An 18,448-nucleotide genomic window follows, 5' to 3' on the forward strand; every position below is an offset into this window, starting at 1 on the left:
TAGCCCATCCATTCTCCACACCACCCAGATGCATATCAAGCATTCCAGTCATGTGAAAATTAGGGGGAATAAAACAATTTTCCTAATTGTTTGATTTCCTTATATGAACCTGTAACTCCCAGTAAAATCTTTGAAATGGTTGTATGTTGCGTTATATTTTTGGTTCATTGTAAATTTTTTTCATTTATGGTTTGCTCACATAATATACTTCTATATTTCATAGATAACGTATGAACTAGTTGGGGCAGCTGACATATAACATACTATTGCTGATTGAGTATCAGTGTCAGAAACACCAATGACCTTCGAAAAAGACTGGTTGACATCTAAGTGGAAGCCATAGGATTGCAATCGTCGGAGAGGAAATTTGCTAGGACCCATACTTTTCCATTATAAGAGTCTGGGCCTCAAAAAAAAGAAATTCCCGGTTGGTTTTTCCTTTGGATTTTCGCTGACATATCAATTGCTGGTTAAAGTCTAATACATTAATTTAACATTTCTAGAAACTTCAAAAAAAGTGTTTTCTATCCAATGCTACATTATATGCATTAATCCTGGGCTTCTTCTGGGCCTGAGTAACAGGCAGCTTACTTTGGCACGTTAGTCTTGGCAGAAATCAGGAAATAGAACCCTAGCCTAAATGATTTCTATTACCTTTTATAAGGAGGAATAACCAGATGGCTTGCCGGTGTGCTTCACACCAACACCCGTCAGTCATCCAGGTATGAGACATCATTGGAACTGACAAGGCTCTGGGACACACACAAACAACAGACACACCACAGTCCCCGAGCCTGACATCATCCACCACGCTCTGCGTGATAAAGAACCCAATGTAAGTCTCAGATAGAGAACGGTTAATTGTTGCATGAGAGCGCTACAGGGAGATGGTCTGGATAATACTTACACACACTTCGTTATGTGATAATGTTGGAGACCAGGTTATCTAAGAGTTGTATCTTAGAGACCTGGGAGATTTATCCACACTGTGGCGAACATTACCTCCTTAGACTTGAAATCTCGCCGCCATTACATACGAACAAAAATAATGAAATTCAACATCCTCTACGAGGTAATACACAACATAATGCAGTATGCCCACTGTCGTTATTCAAACCGCTAGAAATTATATCACGTGGTACACATACTTATTCAAAACATGTGTCTATCGAAAATAAGGCCTACTATCGTTCGGAGAGTCTAATCCGTATTTGTTGGCTTAAAACTCCAAAAAGACTTTCAGGCACATTAAGATGAATGCAATCGTATACAGGAAATGGGGGCTGTAACTTGCACGGGTCATGACTGGTACCACAGATTCATGATAGGACGTTATTTAGATCATAAGTGGTGCTCTGATAAACTCACTATATTCTCTAGAGAATCGTAGTGCTCAGCACGCAGGATCAGGTGGGCAAATCAGTGTATGCTTTCGTAGGGTGTGTCAGTAAGAACTGAAGCCACTCGGCTCAATGGAAGCATGTGCAGATCCAACACTAAACAAGACTGGACACCCAAAGAAGCCCTCACTTCAGACAATACGACTTTGAGATCGTTCTACCAGAAAACGCAGAGACTGAACTGGAGGAAATGGAGACGGAGACTGGATACATGGAGGATGCCTCAGAGATAGAGCTACGCAAACAGGTAACACTCGGTCAACACGACCCACATGCATACAACTCATATAAAGCTCTACTCTTGACTATCCCCTTTTGTAACTGTGTGTGTGTTGCAGGCTGCCCGGGATGCAGAGCAGGAGAAAGAGCTGAAGCTGAGACACACTGCTGTACAGAGGATTCTACCCAGACCATCAGAGTAAGCACACACAGTGTGACTCTCTCACACACAAGAGTTCAAGTGCTGCATCACCTCCCCTTCCGGCTACAGCATTAGTGACAAAACTAATGCAGAATTGTGTGTGTGTGTAGGTGAATGAGTCTATCCTGCGTCCGTTGGGAACAGATCCTCTGTCAGAACTGCAGCAGGCTGAGGAGATGCTCAAGAAGGAGATGATCACTATGCTGCACTTTGACTGTCTACACCACCCACCAGCCAACCAACAGGTAGGTGTATACACATACATAAACACACACAGGGCTGCGTTTGGAGCAGAACTAAAGTACTTTGTTTATCCAACCACAGCGCAGCAACATACGAGGGCCTGCCTCCACCTCCAACAACGCAGAACACATCGCCCACCTGGACAGACACCCCTACAAGCCAATCAGCAATGAGGAGCTGGCACATGTAAAACACACACACACACCCCTACTATCCAGTGTTTCCCAACCTGTTTCCCCTGCAATGTCATGGTCTCCATCTGCTGTGTTTTAGTCTTGTTTTAGTATGCCTCAATCCTAAAATGAATAGGAAAACTGTCTAGGAATAGGAAAGATGGACACTGTCTAGATGGAGTACTAGGGATGGGTACGGTTAATCGAATATCCGAACGGACGTTAGTATTGGCTTACTTGAGTTCATTTTCAGATTTGTTTTAAAAAGGCCTAAAAAAAACAATGACAAAGCTTTGTCTAAATTACATTTTAAATTATCCTTGTGATATTGTTACCTACAAGGATATACCATGACATTAGAAATTCTTAATATAATGAAACCACTATCTTTTGAATGTATACTGAACAAAAATATAAATGCAACATGCAACAATTTCAAAGATTTTACTGAGTTACTCTTCATGTAAGGAAATCAGTAAATTGAAATAAATTAATTTGGCCCCGACTCTATGGATTTCACATGACTGGGAATACAGATATGCATCTGTTAGTCACAGATACCTTAAGGGGAAAAAAAGGTAGGGGTGTGACTCAGAAAATCGGTCAGTATCTGGTGTGACCACCATTTGCCTCATGCAGCGTGATGCAACTCCTTCATAGAGTTGATCAGGCTGTTGATTGTGGCCTGTGGAATATTGTCCCACTCCTCTTCAATGGAGTTGCTGGATATTGGCGGGAACTGGAACATGCTGTCGATCCAGAGCATCCCAAACATGCTCAATGGATGACATGTCTGGTGAGAATGCAGGCCATGGAAGAACTGGGGCATTTTCAGCTTCCAGCAATTGCATAAAAATCCTAGCGACATGAAGCAACGCATTATCATGCTGAAACATGAGGTGATGGGGGGTGGAGAATGGCACCACAATGGGCCTCGGGATCTCGTCACGGTATCGCTGTGCATTCAAATTGCAATAAAATAAAGCTTTTTGTGTGTATGGAACATTTCTGGGATGTTTAATTTCAGCTCATGAAACATTGGACCAACACTTTACATGTTGTGTTTATATTTTTGTTATCAATGTAGGTTTTATAATGGTGCATTGAGTTACAGCTGCCCATTTGGCCCTCCAGTCTGCCCAGACATCAGTATGCTGTTTTTCCCACTTCGAATGGCAATTACAGGCGTCCACATAATGGAGTTTCTACAAATCAAATTTGATTAGTCACATGCGCTGAATACAACAGTTGTAGACCTTACAGTGAAATGCTTACTTACGAGTCCCTAACCAACAATGCAGTTAAAAAAAAAAACAGATAAGAAAAATAAATAAAAGTAACAAGTAACTTAAGAGCAGCAGTAAAATAGCAAACTATATACAGGGGGGTACCGGTACAGAGTCAATGTGCGGGGGCACCGGTTAGTTGAGGTAATATGTACATGTAGATAGAGTTACAAGACCTGAGATCAATGCAAAATACTCACCAGAAAACATTGTTGGATCAGAATCTGTTCTAAAATCATAATTTTCTTTCACTGTTGCTGTTCGCCAAAACTACAGAGAAAAGCAGTCTGTCTGCATTTTACCTCTGCCATGTGCATTTTTGGTCATTTTGATTGGTCAAGAGTGTAAAAATGAATAGCATTTCCACTATGGTCCATGCTATCTGGGATCCTAGAGACCATCCCTACCCCATTGAAGTTGACATTTAAAATGGTAAGGGTTAAGGTTGGGTTTAGGGTAGGGTAGGGACATCCCCGGATTGCATTGACCTTTCGACTATCCAGATACACGTTTACATTTTTAAAATCCCTACAGAGTAGAGTAACTTTGTCCACGCAATGTGGACATTTGTGTGAGATGTGTAAATAATAGTGTTTGTGACTTCTCCCCTCCCCGCAGGCCAGTGAGTTGCTGAGCCAGGAGATGGAGGTGGTGAAGGCAGGTATGGGTCATGGGGACCTGTCCATGGAGGCCTACAGCCAGGTGTGGGAGGAGTGTTTACAGGCCAGGTGCTGTACCTCTCCGCCCAGAGCCGCTACACCAGGGCCAACCTGGCCTCCAAGAAGACCGCATAGACTCCCTGGAAAAGAAACTAGAGGTGAGACCACATACACACGCTATCATGTCCTTTTTACACTAGAAGCTGCTGGGCCATAGGTAACTCATGATGTATACCACATGTTTTATGAGTGTGTATTCCTAGATCAACCGAGGCCACATGACGTGTGAGGCCCGTCGCGCTGCTCGTCTGGAGCGTCGTCTCAAGGTGACTATAAACACTGACCTATACCTTTCTGTATGTCTCTCAAAATGTTTCTAGACGGTACCATTGCTGTGCTTAGACCTACTGAAGCAGCATGGTGAAGAACTGTGTTAGCAGGGATATGTCTGTATGTGTGTAGGTGTTACTAGGAGGGTACCAGTCCCGTGCTTGTAGGCCTACTGAAGCAGCATGGTGAAGAACTGTGTTAGCAGGGATATGTGTGTAGGGTGTACTAGGAGGGTACCAGTCCCGTGCTGTAGGCCTACTGAAGCAGCATGGTGGAAGAACTGTTTAGCAGGGATATGTCTGTATGTGTGTAGGGTGTTACTAGGAGGGTACCAGTCCCGTGCTGTAGGCCTACTGAAGCAGCATGGTGAACTGTGGGAGCAGGTTGAGCAGGCAGCTACGGAGCTCCACACCTTCACTGAGCTGAAGAAACAAGAAGACACAGCGATACCCCGCAGACAAGAGGTACACATACTTTCACACACCCCGCCATATCACACAAACACCAGATATCTACACACACAATCAGCTGACACAAACTGCAGCCTGTTTATTGGACTTCATTTTCTCTTTAGGCTCTAAGGGAGGACGTGGAGAGACAGCAGGAGAGAGAAAAGGAGCTTCAGCAGAGATATGGAGACTTGCTGCTGGAGAAAGAAGCTCTGCTGTCTGCTAAATACTAACACACACCCCTACTAGAAACCCCATACATGCTTTCTATACACACACACAAATCACTAACACATATTATAAAAACATGTTAAGCAAATGCACACATACTGGAGAAAGTGTCTGCTCAAACACAGGGTCCCGTGTGGCTCAGTTGGTGGAGCATGGCGCTTGCAACGCCAGGGTTGTGGGRTCATTCCCCACGGGGGGACCAGGATGAATATGTATGAACTTTCCAATTTGTAAGTCGCTCTGGATAAGAGCGTCTGCTAAATGACTTAAAATGTAAATGTAAATCATAGTGACCCTCGTCTCGCTGTCTAATTGTGTGTTGATAGGTAAACATATTTACAAGTGAATGATCTATTGGAGCTCTGCCTCTTCATGTCATATTGATGTCATGGTCCAGTGCTTAGAGCATGCCCAGTAGTTGCCTAGTGTTGGTCTTTCCTCTGGTGAATGTGTCTTTTCATTGGAATAAATTATCAATACAAATCTGATTTCTCCCTAAGACCTGTTTGCTGTATGTGGTGTTTGTCTGCCCCTAGGATTTTTTACCTGCAGCAAACCTAGTGGATAATTCTGGAAATACCAGTAAAAGCAAAGTGCCTCAAAAAGCATGGCCTATGAAATGTATAGAGAAACTTGTTCTTAGCAGTGTTTTCAGGGCTATTGGATGATAATCTGTTTTCCTACAGTTCACATATGTGTTGGAAGATGCCATATTGACAGAAAGCTAGCTTTCCATGCAAATTCTTCCCCCAAATGGACTTGTTGCAGATTAAAAAAAAGAGTGCTTGATGACATAGTGCACACAATGTACTTTTTTTATTTAAGTTTTCATGTACAGAATTTTTTTAATGTTTCCATTGCATTTTCAACTCTGATAGTTTTGTCACACAAACTGTTGCATTAAATACCAAATGTACCTACTCTGGTCTTGACACGTGTGCTCTAGCCAACAGCTCAATAGTCTACATGAGATTGTTGTGGATAACAACGAGAATATTTTAATTTGTGAAACGGCAGTCAAGCATCGATCACGTCACCAGAATAAGACCCTGAATATTTATTGGAATGGAGCATCAAGATCACTGCACTTTCACCACCCCGTGAAGTTCATAACTTATTTCAGCTGTAGCTTAATAAACTGCATGGTTTCCCAAGTCATAGTGGGAGGACCACACACCATGTTGTTCACATGACTCCAAGTTGACTTCGTTATGGTTTTAATATTATTTGCCACCATATCTCGCATAAATCATTGTACTGACAAAAAGATCCCACCATGTCGAACGAACAAATTCTGTCGGCATTTATAAAATTGTAACAGACCGTATTCCCATCACAGCTGTCATGAAGATAATTTTTATTCAGTATGGCATAAAAACTGGATGGAAATGTGGTTGGTGTTGAATAACTGAGTCAGTCTAATCAAATAGCTTTATTAAAGAAAACTTTTTATATAAACCAGTGATGCATAATCAATGTGAGTGAATGTGGACCAAAAAAAAAATGAACCGGACACTAAGGCTGCATTTACAAAGGCAGCCCAATTCAGATTTTTTTCACTAATTGGTCTAACCAACCAGATCTGAAAAGGGCTGCCTGTGTAAACGCAAAGTAAGTGACATATGACAGGAAGTTGTCTGGGCTTCAACAGAAATAGATAACTTCCTGTCTGTCTTTATGGTAAGAATCTCAAATCATAAAAAAACAGCCTGTCGAACCATTTCTCTTCTGCCTTTAGCAGGCCAGGAACGCCATCCCATTCCCCCTATTAGCACTCTGGAAGAGGAGAGAGGGACCATGTTTGTTATATTGATTACTTCCAACCAGTTTGTTTTGTGAGAGGACAGTCCTACAGTGCATATAGGAAGTTGGGGAGGGAAGAGGAATGAAAGGGAGATGAGTGTACCGTGTGTCTGTAACTGTAGCGTCTGATGGCCTCTCTGATGTGGCAGGGCTGAATGGCTCCACTGGGAGGCTCCACACCACTCACTGCTGAGCTCTGAAACACACACACTTTAACACACGGTATACACAAGCTGTGCAACACAAACAAAATAACTATTTTAACAGACCTTCTTGCGTTTCCTTTGCCTGGTCTTACTGTCCAATCCCAAGCCTCCATTTGAGGGCTTAGAGGAGTGGGATGAGCCAGGAGTGGAGGGGGGCGTGGTCTCTGGAGATTCTGGATCTCTCTTTACCTGGGAGAGAGATAGTGACAGAGAGAGGGGGAAGGTAGAGAGGTGGAAGGGAGAAAACATGTTTTAAATGAGCGGCCAGTAGGAATAGCAAGTTAGCTAGCTGCTAATCCTGTTAGCTGGCTAACAGAGGAGTGTGTGTGTTAACTTACCTCTGTATTGCTGTGGTAGTGTATGAAGCTGGCAGACACAACATGGCTGAAGGGGTCTGTCTTTGGAGTCATATCCTGTTTCACTAACAGAGACAGATCTACCAGCTAGAGAGAGAAAGAGAGGGAGTGAATATTGTAATCCAAACAGAACAACAATACAGCCCACATAAAAAAATACTACAGTTTACTATAGAACACTATAGTACCTACTATAGAATTCTGCAGTAAACTGTAGTATACTGTAGAATCGCATACTCCACACTGTAGTATCTCTCGATCATGTAGTACTTACTATAGAATGTTCTAGTATACTGTACTATACTACACATTTTAGTATCCCTCGCTCGTTTAGTGGTGACTTTAAATTTTGTATTATACTGTATATGTCCCTACCCTAAATATATACTGTATTATACTGAATACTTTACTACACACTGTATACAACAATTCTAGACCTTACCGTGGAATGCTTACTTACTCTGCATTGTTGGGTAAGAGCTTATAAGAAAATATTTGCTAAATAAACTAAAGTAACACAATAACAAGGCTATATACAAAAAAATTAAATAAACTAAAGTAAAAAAAGTAACAAAATAACAATAACGAGGCAATATACAAGGGGTACCGGTACAGAGTCAATGTGCTGGGGTACAGGTTAGTCGAGGTAATTGAGGTAATATGTACATGTAGGTAGAGGTAAAGTGACTATGCATAGATAATAACAGAGTAGCAGCAGCGTACAAATGAGGGTCAATGCAAATAGTCCAAATAGCATTTTGATGAACTGTTCAGGAGTCTTATGGCTTGGGGGTAGAAGCTGTTAAGGAGCCTTTTGGACCTAGACTTGGTGCTCCAGTACTGCTTGCCGTGCAGTAGCAGAGAGAACAGTCTATGACTTGGATGGCTGGAGTCTTGACAATATTTAGGGGCTTTCTCTGACACCTTCGATCGTGTAGTGCTTACTATAGCATTTTGTAGTATACGGTGTAGAATAATATACATCACACTGTAGTATCCCTCGATCAAGTAGTGCTGACTTTAGATTTTTTAATCAATTGTACTTCTAGCTAGGTTTACGGGTAGCTGTTAGCTTTGTCAACTTTGTTTTATTTTAACGTGCTGTCCTTGGGGACCTCATGGCAGGGATTTCCTCTGAGGTTCCCCCTCGATCGTGTAGTGCTTCGTAAACTCAGGAAAGAAAAGAAACGTCCCTTTTTCAGGACACTGTCTTTCAAAGATAATTCGAAAAAATCAGAATAACTTCACAGATCTTCATTGTAAAGTGTTTAAACACTGTTTCCCATTGCTTGTTTAATGAACCATAAACAATTCATGAACATGCACCTGTGGAAGGGTCGTTAAGACACTAACAGCTTACAGAAGGTAGGCAATTAAGGTCACAGTTATGAAAACTTAGGACACTAAAGAGGCCTTTCTACTGACTCTGCATCTTTCTTTTGGTGTTTTTCACAGGGTCCCTGCTCATCTGTGTGAACCTGCCTTAGGCATGCTGCAAGGAGGCATGAGGTACTGCAGATGTGGCCAGGGCAATAAATTGCAATGTCTGTACTGTGAGACGCCTAAGACTACAGGGAGACAGGACGGACAGCTGATCGTCCTTGCAGTGGCAGGCCACGTGTAACAACACCTGCATATGAACATCACGAACATCACACCTGCGGGACAGGTACAGGATGGCAACAACAATTGCCAGAGTTACACCAGGAACGCACAATCCCTCCATCAGTGCTCAGACTGTCCGCAATAGGCTTAGAGGCTGGACTGAGGTAGTCCTGTTGTAAGGCAGGTCCTCACCAGACATCACCGGCAACTACGTTGCCTATGGGCACAAACCCACCGTCGCTGGACCAGACAGGACTGGCAAAAAGTCCTCTTCACTGACGAGTCACGGTTTTGTCTCACCAGGGGTGATGGTCGGATTTGCGTGTATCGTCGAAGGAATGAGTGTTACACCGAGGCCTGTACTCTGGAGCGGGATCGATTTGGAGGTGGAGGGTCCGTCATGGTCTGGGGCGGTGTCACAGCATCATCGGACTGAGCTTGTTGTCATTGCAGGCAATCTCAATGCTGTGCGTTATAGAGAAGACATCCTCCTCCCTCATGTGGTACCCTTCCTGCAGGCTCATTCTGACATGACCCTCCAGCATGACAATGCCACCAGCCATACTGCTCGTTCTGTGCGTGATTTCCTGCAAGACAGGAATGTCAGTGTTCTGCCATGGCCAGTGAAGAGCCCGGATCTCAATCCCATTGAGCACYTCTGGGACCTGTTGGATCGGAGGGTGAGGGCTAGGGCCATTCCCCCCAGAAATGTCCGGGAACTTGCAGGTGCCTTGGTGGAAGAGTAGGGTAACATCTCACAGCAAGAACTGGCAAATCTGGTGCAGTCCATGAGGAAGAGATGCACTGCAGTATTTAATGCAGCTGGTGGCCACACCAGATACTGACTGTTACTTTTGATTTTGACCCCCCCTTTGTTCAGGGACACATTATTCCATTTCTGTTAGTCACATGTTTGTGGAACTTGTTCAGTTTATGTCTCAGTTGTTGAATCTTATGTTCATACAAATATTCACACATGTTAAATTTGCTGAAAATAAATGCAGTTGACAGTGAGAGGATGTTTCATTTTTTGCTGAGATTATATAAATGTGTAGTATAGTGTAGAATACTCCACACTGTAGTATCCCTTGATTGATTGATTTTATTTGACTATTTAAAAACACAATACAAACACAAATATGGATACAATGCATTTAGAAATTTGTCGAGAATAACACAAGAAAGTTGAACATTTATTTCCATTGTGATCCTAGTTAAAACATGTTACACATTAACAGCTAACCCACATTAAAAAATACTTTAGCATACTAAGGTCTAAATATTGTAGTATTACTATATTTATATACTATAGTGTTCATTGTAGTGTTTTTTGCAGACTTTACTGTAGTATTCAATGTGTTTTTGCGGGCATCAGTGTAGTATTGTAGTATTTACTGTAGTGATTTTGCGGAAATTACTAGTATACTGTAGTATTTACTGTAGTGTTTTTGTGGACAAGACTAGTTTACTATAGTATTCACTTACAGATCAGTCCATGCAAATTTTTACTCGTGAACTTATTTAGGCTTGCCTTAACAAAGGGGTTGAATACTTATTGATTCAAGACATTTCAGATTACATTTTTTAATTCATTAGTAAAAATTTCTAAAAACATAGTTCCACTTTGACAATATGAGATATTGTGTCTAGGCCAGTGACACAACAACGTCAAGCGGTGTGAATACTTTCTGAAGGCACTGTGGGACTCCAGAAAGTCACAGATTATAAAGGGAAAGCCAGCCACGTCGTGGACATTGACACCTTCCCCCCGGACAAGCTAAACACCTATTTTGCCTGCTTTGAGGAAAACACAGAGCCGCAGAGGCGGGCCTCCGCCTCTAACAAGGAGTGTGAGCTATCGTTCTCGTTAAACCTCGCAAGGCTGCTGGCCCAGACGGCATCCCAAACTGCGTCCTTAGGGCATGTGCAGACCAGCTGGCTGGAGTGTTTACGGACATATTCAATCTCTCCCTATCCCAGTCTGTTGTCCCCACTTGTTGTCACCAATAACCTTTGATTTGATTTGTCCACAAAAATATTACAGTGAATACTAGTATGCAGCAGTAAAGTCAGCAATAACACAAGTAAATACTACAGTACACTACAGTCATGTCCGCACAAACACTACAGTGAATACTATAGTATTCTAAAGTCATGTCTGCAACAACACTACAGTGAATACTATAGTAATATCCGCAAAAACACTACAGTGAATACTTTAGTATACTACAGTCATGTCCGCAAAAACACTGCAGTGAATATTATAGTATACTACAGTTATGTCCGCAAAAACTCTACAGTGAATCATATAGTATACTATAATCATGTCTGCAAAAACACTACAGTGAATACTATATACTACAGTAATGTCTGCAAAAACACTACACTGAATACTATATACTTCAGTAAAGTCTGCAAAAACACTACACTGAATACTATATACTTCAGTAAAGTCTGCAAAAACACTACAGTGAATACTACAGTATACTACAGTAGAGGTCGAATGATTATGATTTTTCAACGCCGATACCGATTATTGGAGGACCAAAAAAAGCCGATACCGATTAATCGGCCTTTTTTTAAATTTATTTGTAATAATGACAATTACAACAATACTGAATGAACACTTATTTTAACTTAATATAATACATCAATAAAATCTATTTAGCCTCAAATAAATAATGAAACATGTTCAATTTGTAAATAATGCAAAAACAAAGTGTTGGAGAAGAAATAAATGTGCAATATGTGCCAGTGTAAGAAAGCTAACGTTTAAGTTCCTTGCTCAGAACTGAGAACATATTGAAGGCTGGTGGTTCTTTTTTTTAACATGAGTCTTCAATATTCCCAGGTAAGAAGTTTTAGGTTGTAGTTATTATAGGAATTATAGGACTATTTCTCTCTATACCATTTGTATTCATTAACCTTTGACTATTGGATATTCTTATAGGCACTTTAGTATTGCCAGTGTAAAGTATAGCTTCCATCCCTCTCCTGCCCGCTCCTACCTGGGCTCGAACCAGGAACACAACGACAACAGCCACCCTCGAAGCAGCGTTACCATGCAGACGCGGGGAAAAACTACTCCAAGTCTCAGAAGCGAGTGACGTTTGAAACGCTATTAACGCGCACCCCGCTAACTAGCTAGCCATTTCACATCGGTTACACCAGCTAATCTCGGAGTTGATAGGCTTGAAGCACAGCGAAGAGCTTCTGGCAAAACGCAGGCAAGTGCTGTTTGAGTGAATGCTACGAGCCTGCTGCTGCCTACCACCGCTCAGTCAGAATGCTCTATCAAATCATAGACTTAATTATAACATAATAACACACAGAAATACGAGCCTTAGGTCATTATATGGTCAAATCCGGCAGCTATCACTCGAAAACAAGACGTTTATTCTTTCAGTGAAATACGGAACCGTTCCGTATTTTATCTAACGGGTGGCATCCATAAGTTCTAAATATTCCTGTTACATTGCACAACCTTCAAGTTATGTCATAATTACGTAAAATTTTGCAAATTAGTTCGCAACGAGCCAGGCGGCCCCAAACTGTCGCATATACCCTGACTCTGCGTGCAATGAACGCAAAGAGAAGTGACACAATTTCACCTGGTTAATATTGCCTGCTAACCTGGATTTCTTTTAGCTAAATTATGCAGGTTTAAAAATATACACTTCTGTGTATTGATTTTAAGAAGGCATTGATGTTTATGGTTAGGTACACATTGGAGCAACGATACGCACCGCATCGATTATATGCAACGCAGGACATGTTAGATAAACTAGTAATATCATCAACCATGTGTAGTTAACTAGTGATTATGACTGATTGTTGATTGTTTTTTATAAGATAAGTTTAATGCTAGCTAGCAACTTACCTTGCTTCTACTGCATTCGCGTAACAGGCAGGCTCTCGTGGAGTGCAATGTAATCAGGTGGTTAGAGCGTTGGACTAGTTAACTGTAAGGTGCAAGATTGAATCCCCCGAGCTGACAAGGTAAAAATCAGCCGTTCTGTCCCTGAACGAGGCAGTTAACCCACTGTTCCTAGGCCGTCATTGAAAATAAGAATGTGTTCTTAACTGACTTGCCTAGTTAAATAAAGATTAAATAAAAAAATACCGATTTCCGATTGTTATGAAAACTTGAAATCGGCCATTCCGATTAATCGGTCGACCTCTATACTACAGTCATTTACGCATAAACCCTACAATGAATACTATAGTATACTACAGTCAGGTCCGCAAAAACAGTGCAGTGAATACTACAGTAAATTCCACAAAAACTCTACAGTGAATCATATAGTATACTAAAATCATGTCTGCCAGAACACTTCAGTGAATATTATAGTATACAACAGTCATGTCTGCAAAAACACTACAAAGAATACTACAGTAAAGTCTGGGTGAATACTTTAGTATACTACAGTTGTCTGCAAAAGAAACACTACAGTTAATACTACAGTAAAGTCTGCAAAAACACTACAGGTGAATACTATGGTATACTACAGTCATGTCCGCAAAATAAACACTACAGTGAATATGATAGTATATATTACAGTCACGTCTGTAAAAGAAATGACACTAAATTCTACAGTATACTACATTAATGTCCGCAAAAACACGACATTGAATACTATAGTATACTAGAGAAACACTACAGTGAATACTACAGCCTTAAAACACACTACAGTGAATACTACAGTAAAGTCCGCAGTATTTTTTTAAATTGTGGGACACTTAGTTCTTTAACTAGCAGTGGTCTGGTAGACACACACACATACCTGAGCGGTGGTCTCATAAGCCAGATAGGACAGGATCTCCATGGCAACAGTGTTGGGCTTCACCTCCAGACTGCTGCAATCCAGCCAGTCTCGGAACTTAGATGCCTTCTTAGCTACACACAGACACAAACACAGACACACACACAACATCTATCAGAGACTGAGTCAGGGGTTAAATGTTGGGAGAAGAAGTGTTACTCACCAAAGCTGAGCTGCCGACTCTCACAGAACTCACTGTACTGAGCACTGTCCATCCCTCTGGTCTGTCTTTCCAACCTCTACAGAGAGGAGAGGTAATGAGAGAGTGTGGAGAGAGGAGTTAATAATCACTGAGGGGAGCTGCTACCCAGATACCACTTTAACACACTGTGTATGTGTGTCTGTCTGTGTGTTCTGACCTCCAGTCGTTCCAGTTTGACGTCATCTACTTCCTGGTTGTCAGACAGGGACAGGAACTCTCCCGTCTGGTCCACCCAGGACAAGAAGTCTCCTGCTAGCCGCTGGCGCTTGTTACTCCCGGCAACAACCCACCTATCTAGTAGTGTGTGAGTGAGAGATAGAGGGGACAATGTTAGCCCTCTAAGCTAAAGTCTAGGCACTCTCTGGGAGTACTGGAAGCTAACAAGTCTTCAGGCAGGGTTAAAGTTACCCGTCACTGGGACGGATTTCCATTATATGGATTCTGAAGAGGTCCTTTTTTGAGATCAGTAAATGGGGCTGGTTTGGAAATGACTGACAGAAGCAAGTGTGTTCTACAAAATATGTTCTCAAATATTACATTTTCTCTGTTAAGCTGTGTGCACTGAACTGACATGCATGATTGTTGATGACACTCTGATGTTCAGATGAAGGGAATTACATAGTCTATAATGTGCACCACAGCAGTGCTCAACTCAGACAGAGTTGTGTAGCCGGCCTACTGTAGCTGCTGGCAAAATAATTCAAAGCCTATACATTATCACTCAGGATGAAACTTTTCAGTGCTACTATTTTTGCCATTTAATGTTGTTTTTAAAACAAAATCAGACAACCCCATAGAAGAATAGTTTACATAGTTGGCTTATTGTTGTGTTCTTTGCCAGAAAAATATTAATCTCGAGGCGCATTCAAGGGAAACATGTAACATTATTCTGACAAGCAGTCAACGCACAACCATTCTTAATGCAATCGCGGGAAAATATTTTTTAAAGCAGTTTTGGCCTTAAAAAAAAAAAAAGAGGAAAAAAGAAAGATAGTTCTACATTGCTACCACGTTTATTTCTCTACTCCTTCTCCTTCAATTGTGCATGTGGCATTCTTTTACAAATGCAGCTTCAAGCTTGGTTTTAGGCGCAGCTGCGCAACAGAGCTCTTAAAAGGGGCAATGTCGTCTTAAAAAGGGAAATGCCATACTTTGTAACAAAAACAAACAAAAAAATACGATTTTTCGGGTAAATAAAAACAAATAGTTATTTATATATTTATAATAAAATAAGAATAATTAATAATAGCAATCAGGATGTTGTGTCCAATGGGGTAAATGCAGATGGACCAACCCCATGCTTCAGCCTATGTACATTTTATAGCAACTATGCTTCATCAGTTGGGCTACAGGTGATAATGCTTATTGCTAATAGCACATCTGATAATGTAGGCCATGCATAGGCTATATGCCTGGTCCAATATAATTTTAACAACATTTTTACCAATATGTTTTTGGGCCCACTTCTGGAGGTGGAAATTATATTTTAGATGGTGTCAGCATAATTTTATTTTAATTAATTTGAGAGTAGAATGTCCTTTTAAAAAGTCACCAGAACTGAGCTTCTCAGTCCTTCTACATAACATTTTTCCAGGGAGGACCCCAGACCTCCTAAGCAAAGGGGACTGAAATTGGTAAAACGTGCAGTTTAATACATATACAACATGATCCTCTTTCCTTAAAAGTATGATGGTCACAACCTTTTTACATGAAAGGGGAGGATAACTTGACCCCAGACAATAGATCTGAGATCCACTTAAGTTTCAGTCATGGGATTTTCTTTGCTTTACATGTACTGTGTCAAGTACCTGACTCCAGTGGTTCCTCATCTTCAATGGTTTTCAGCACTTTAGACTTGTAGTCTCTGAACTGTAGATACCTTAACAACCTCCTCACCTTCTTCTGTAGGGAGAGAGAGAGAAGATGAAGAGAAAGTGATGGGAGAGAGAAGGGGAAAAGAAAGTGATGGGAGAGAGAAAATATGATGTAGTCTAAAATAATACTACAGGCCTCCGGTTTTCTAGTTAACGCCAGTCAGATGAAATCAGTACTTTACAGGTATTGCAGGCAGAAAATAGTGTGAGTGTATGGTGTGTCTGTGTATGGTGTGTCTGTGTATGGTGTACGTGTGTATATAGCTGGTGTGGACCTTGTCTCTCCTCATGAGGAACAGGATGTCCTCAGCTGAGATGACCCTTGACCCTCTAAGGACCGCCCCCTCACACGCCTGCTGTAGCTTTACACACACACACACACACACACACACACACACACACACACACACACAAAGGGAAGAGAGGAGTGATATGAGCTACTGTTTCGTAGTTGAAAAGGTTTGTCAGTATCAGAGAGAGAACAGGGACTAAAGTGTGTGTGTGTGTGTTACCAGGTTGATGAGTTGGGTGTGTACAATGTCCTCCACCAGAGCAGCAGTCTCATGTAGGGGTCTGCGAGCATCTCCCAGAGCAAACCTAGAACACGCACACACACACGAGACGGGTTAGAAACACACACACACACACACACAGGATGCAGGCTCTGTTCTAGTAGGTGAGGTTGAGGGATGTGGTGTATCTCTATGCAAAGGTTGGGTTGAACACCTGAGTGTCTGTGAGTGTGTGACGGCAGTGATGTCATAGTCAGATCAATGTGGTTCGTCGAATGAGGGTGGAGCAAGGGAGTATGGCGACCACGCTGTGGTCCGAACGCCATCACACACACCGCTCCAGGACCACAGAACCACAACGCAGACCGTCTTAGCGTGGCAGACCAGGACCCGACCACACAACGACCCTTCGTCACTACGGTCAACCTACTGCTGAAATTAGCTGGTTACTCTGTGATACACTGTTGTCATGGCATCCAACAGCCTTTTCAGCCCGAGTCAACACAACCTCTACTGGGGTAAGTGGATCTATATGTCTACCTGTGTGTGTGTGTTTTTTGGGGGCAATCTGTCTCAGTGTGTGTAGTTACATCATGCTCTGTATTTCGGGGATGAAGCTGGTCCGTGTGGGTGGGCGGTCCCTCGCTGAGCTGGAAGAGCCTGCCATGGGACTGCTGCTCATCACCTACACACACACCCCAGGGTCGTGTTCAGGAAGACAACATTACAACACTTTATGATAGAAATATAGGCTACTGTGTAGAACAGATATAATCGTTATTACATAGTCATTGCATAGGGAAACATGTCAACTCTATAAAATACATTTACATCGGCACATACGGTTTATTAACTGAAGTTTTTGGGTGTGTTGACTTAGTCGTAATATTTCAAGTCAGTTACACAAACATGTATTTGGTAGCACCGAAAAACAGCTATACACAAAAACACACTGTCTACACACACACACACACACACACACACACACACACACACACACACACACACACACACACACACACACACACACACACACACACAGTGGTCTGCGGTAAACAAAAGAACAGGATGGAGTCACTCAACCAGAATTGAGCTCAGGCAAATCAGCTGTTGCTATTGTCACAATATGGATTTGACTGTTTTTGTTCGCTGCTTGGCTTAACTCTTAACCACTGCCTTCCTCTCCCTCCCTACCTCCCCTTTCTCAGTGTTTGCATGAGCGAATCCTGTAGGACAGTCGTTCCTGTATTCAAACCTGTGGCTGTAGACAGACAGAGAGAGAGGATGTATAGCGCACGCACACACGCAAGCACACACACTCCCATTCTCCAGCTAGTAAACAGGTCTGTCACTTTCTCCCATAACCCAGCCAGAACCACTCAAATTGAAGTTACGGGCAAATAGTAAAGTGGGCTAGTTGAATGTCTTTAGAAGGTGTTAGAATAATGCAATCTTACCGTGATTCAACGATTTAGTAGAATATTATTTGTCCCTCGTCATTAGTTTCTTTACAAACCACTGCTGCACTTGGATAAGCTGCTTTTGACGTTTTGTCGCACAGTGAAAGACGTCAGCAATGTTGATTTTGTCACGGGCTAATTGTGCCACCTGGTGGACAGCAGCTGACAAAAATAGTTTGGCCTGTTTTATGGAGGTTGTGCGAAGTCCTGCCTGACGTGTGTGTGTGTGTGTGTGTGTGAGAGAGAGAGAGAGAGAGAGAGAGAGATTTCCTACTACACTGTGACAAATACTCAGACCTAAGAGCATATTTCTTTCCCAAAATTATAATTCAATACAAAGAATTTGAAACTATAAAAGATGAAGAAAAATTCAAATATTTGTTGGGTGAAAAGCCAAAATGTGCAGTTTTGGCAG

At 41.9% G+C, this 18,448-nt stretch overlaps 1 protein-coding gene and 1 pseudogene across 1 annotated transcript; one reads left to right on the forward strand and one right to left on the reverse strand.

Annotated features, from left to right (window-relative positions):
* The window catches only part of LOC111962981 (cell division cycle 5-like protein), a 15,066-nt pseudogene extending 8,953 nt beyond the window's left edge, over positions 1 to 6,113 (forward strand).
* Positions 5,990 to 18,138, reverse strand: supt3h (SPT3 homolog, SAGA and STAGA complex component). The gene is made up of 12 exons (XM_023986765.2): positions 18,031 to 18,138; positions 17,164 to 17,258; positions 16,574 to 16,658; positions 16,337 to 16,423; positions 15,996 to 16,089; positions 14,345 to 14,481; positions 14,149 to 14,224; positions 13,947 to 14,059; positions 7,540 to 7,644; positions 7,265 to 7,390; positions 7,099 to 7,191; positions 5,990 to 6,968 (listed from the first exon to the last, which is right to left on the reverse strand). Exons 2-12 carry the CDS (start codon positions 17,253 to 17,255, stop codon positions 6,927 to 6,929), a joined length of 1,050 nt encoding a protein of 349 aa, XP_023842533.1. The 5' UTR covers positions 17,256 to 17,258; positions 18,031 to 18,138; the 3' UTR covers positions 5,990 to 6,926.
* Between the last annotated feature and the right edge of the window lie 310 nt (positions 18,139 to 18,448).

This window comes from Salvelinus sp. IW2-2015, linkage group LG4q.2 (assembly GCF_002910315.2).
Source record: "Salvelinus sp. IW2-2015 linkage group LG4q.2, ASM291031v2, whole genome shotgun sequence".
NCBI classification, from domain to species: domain Eukaryota; kingdom Metazoa; phylum Chordata; class Actinopteri; order Salmoniformes; family Salmonidae; genus Salvelinus; species Salvelinus sp. IW2-2015.

Coding starts and splice junctions, on each gene's coding strand:
- supt3h (XM_023986765.2), bottom strand. CDS start 17,255: ATGAGCAGCAGTCCCATGGCAGGCTCTTCCAGCTCAGCGAGGGACCGC. Junction 16,659..17,163: donor CCCGAAATACAGAGCATGAT/GTAACTACACAC, acceptor TGCGTGTTCTAG/GTTTGCTCTGGGAGATGCTC. Junction 7,391..7,539: donor ACTACCACAGCAATACAGAG/GTAAGTTAACAC, acceptor TCTCTCTCCCAG/GTAAAGAGAGATCCAGAATC.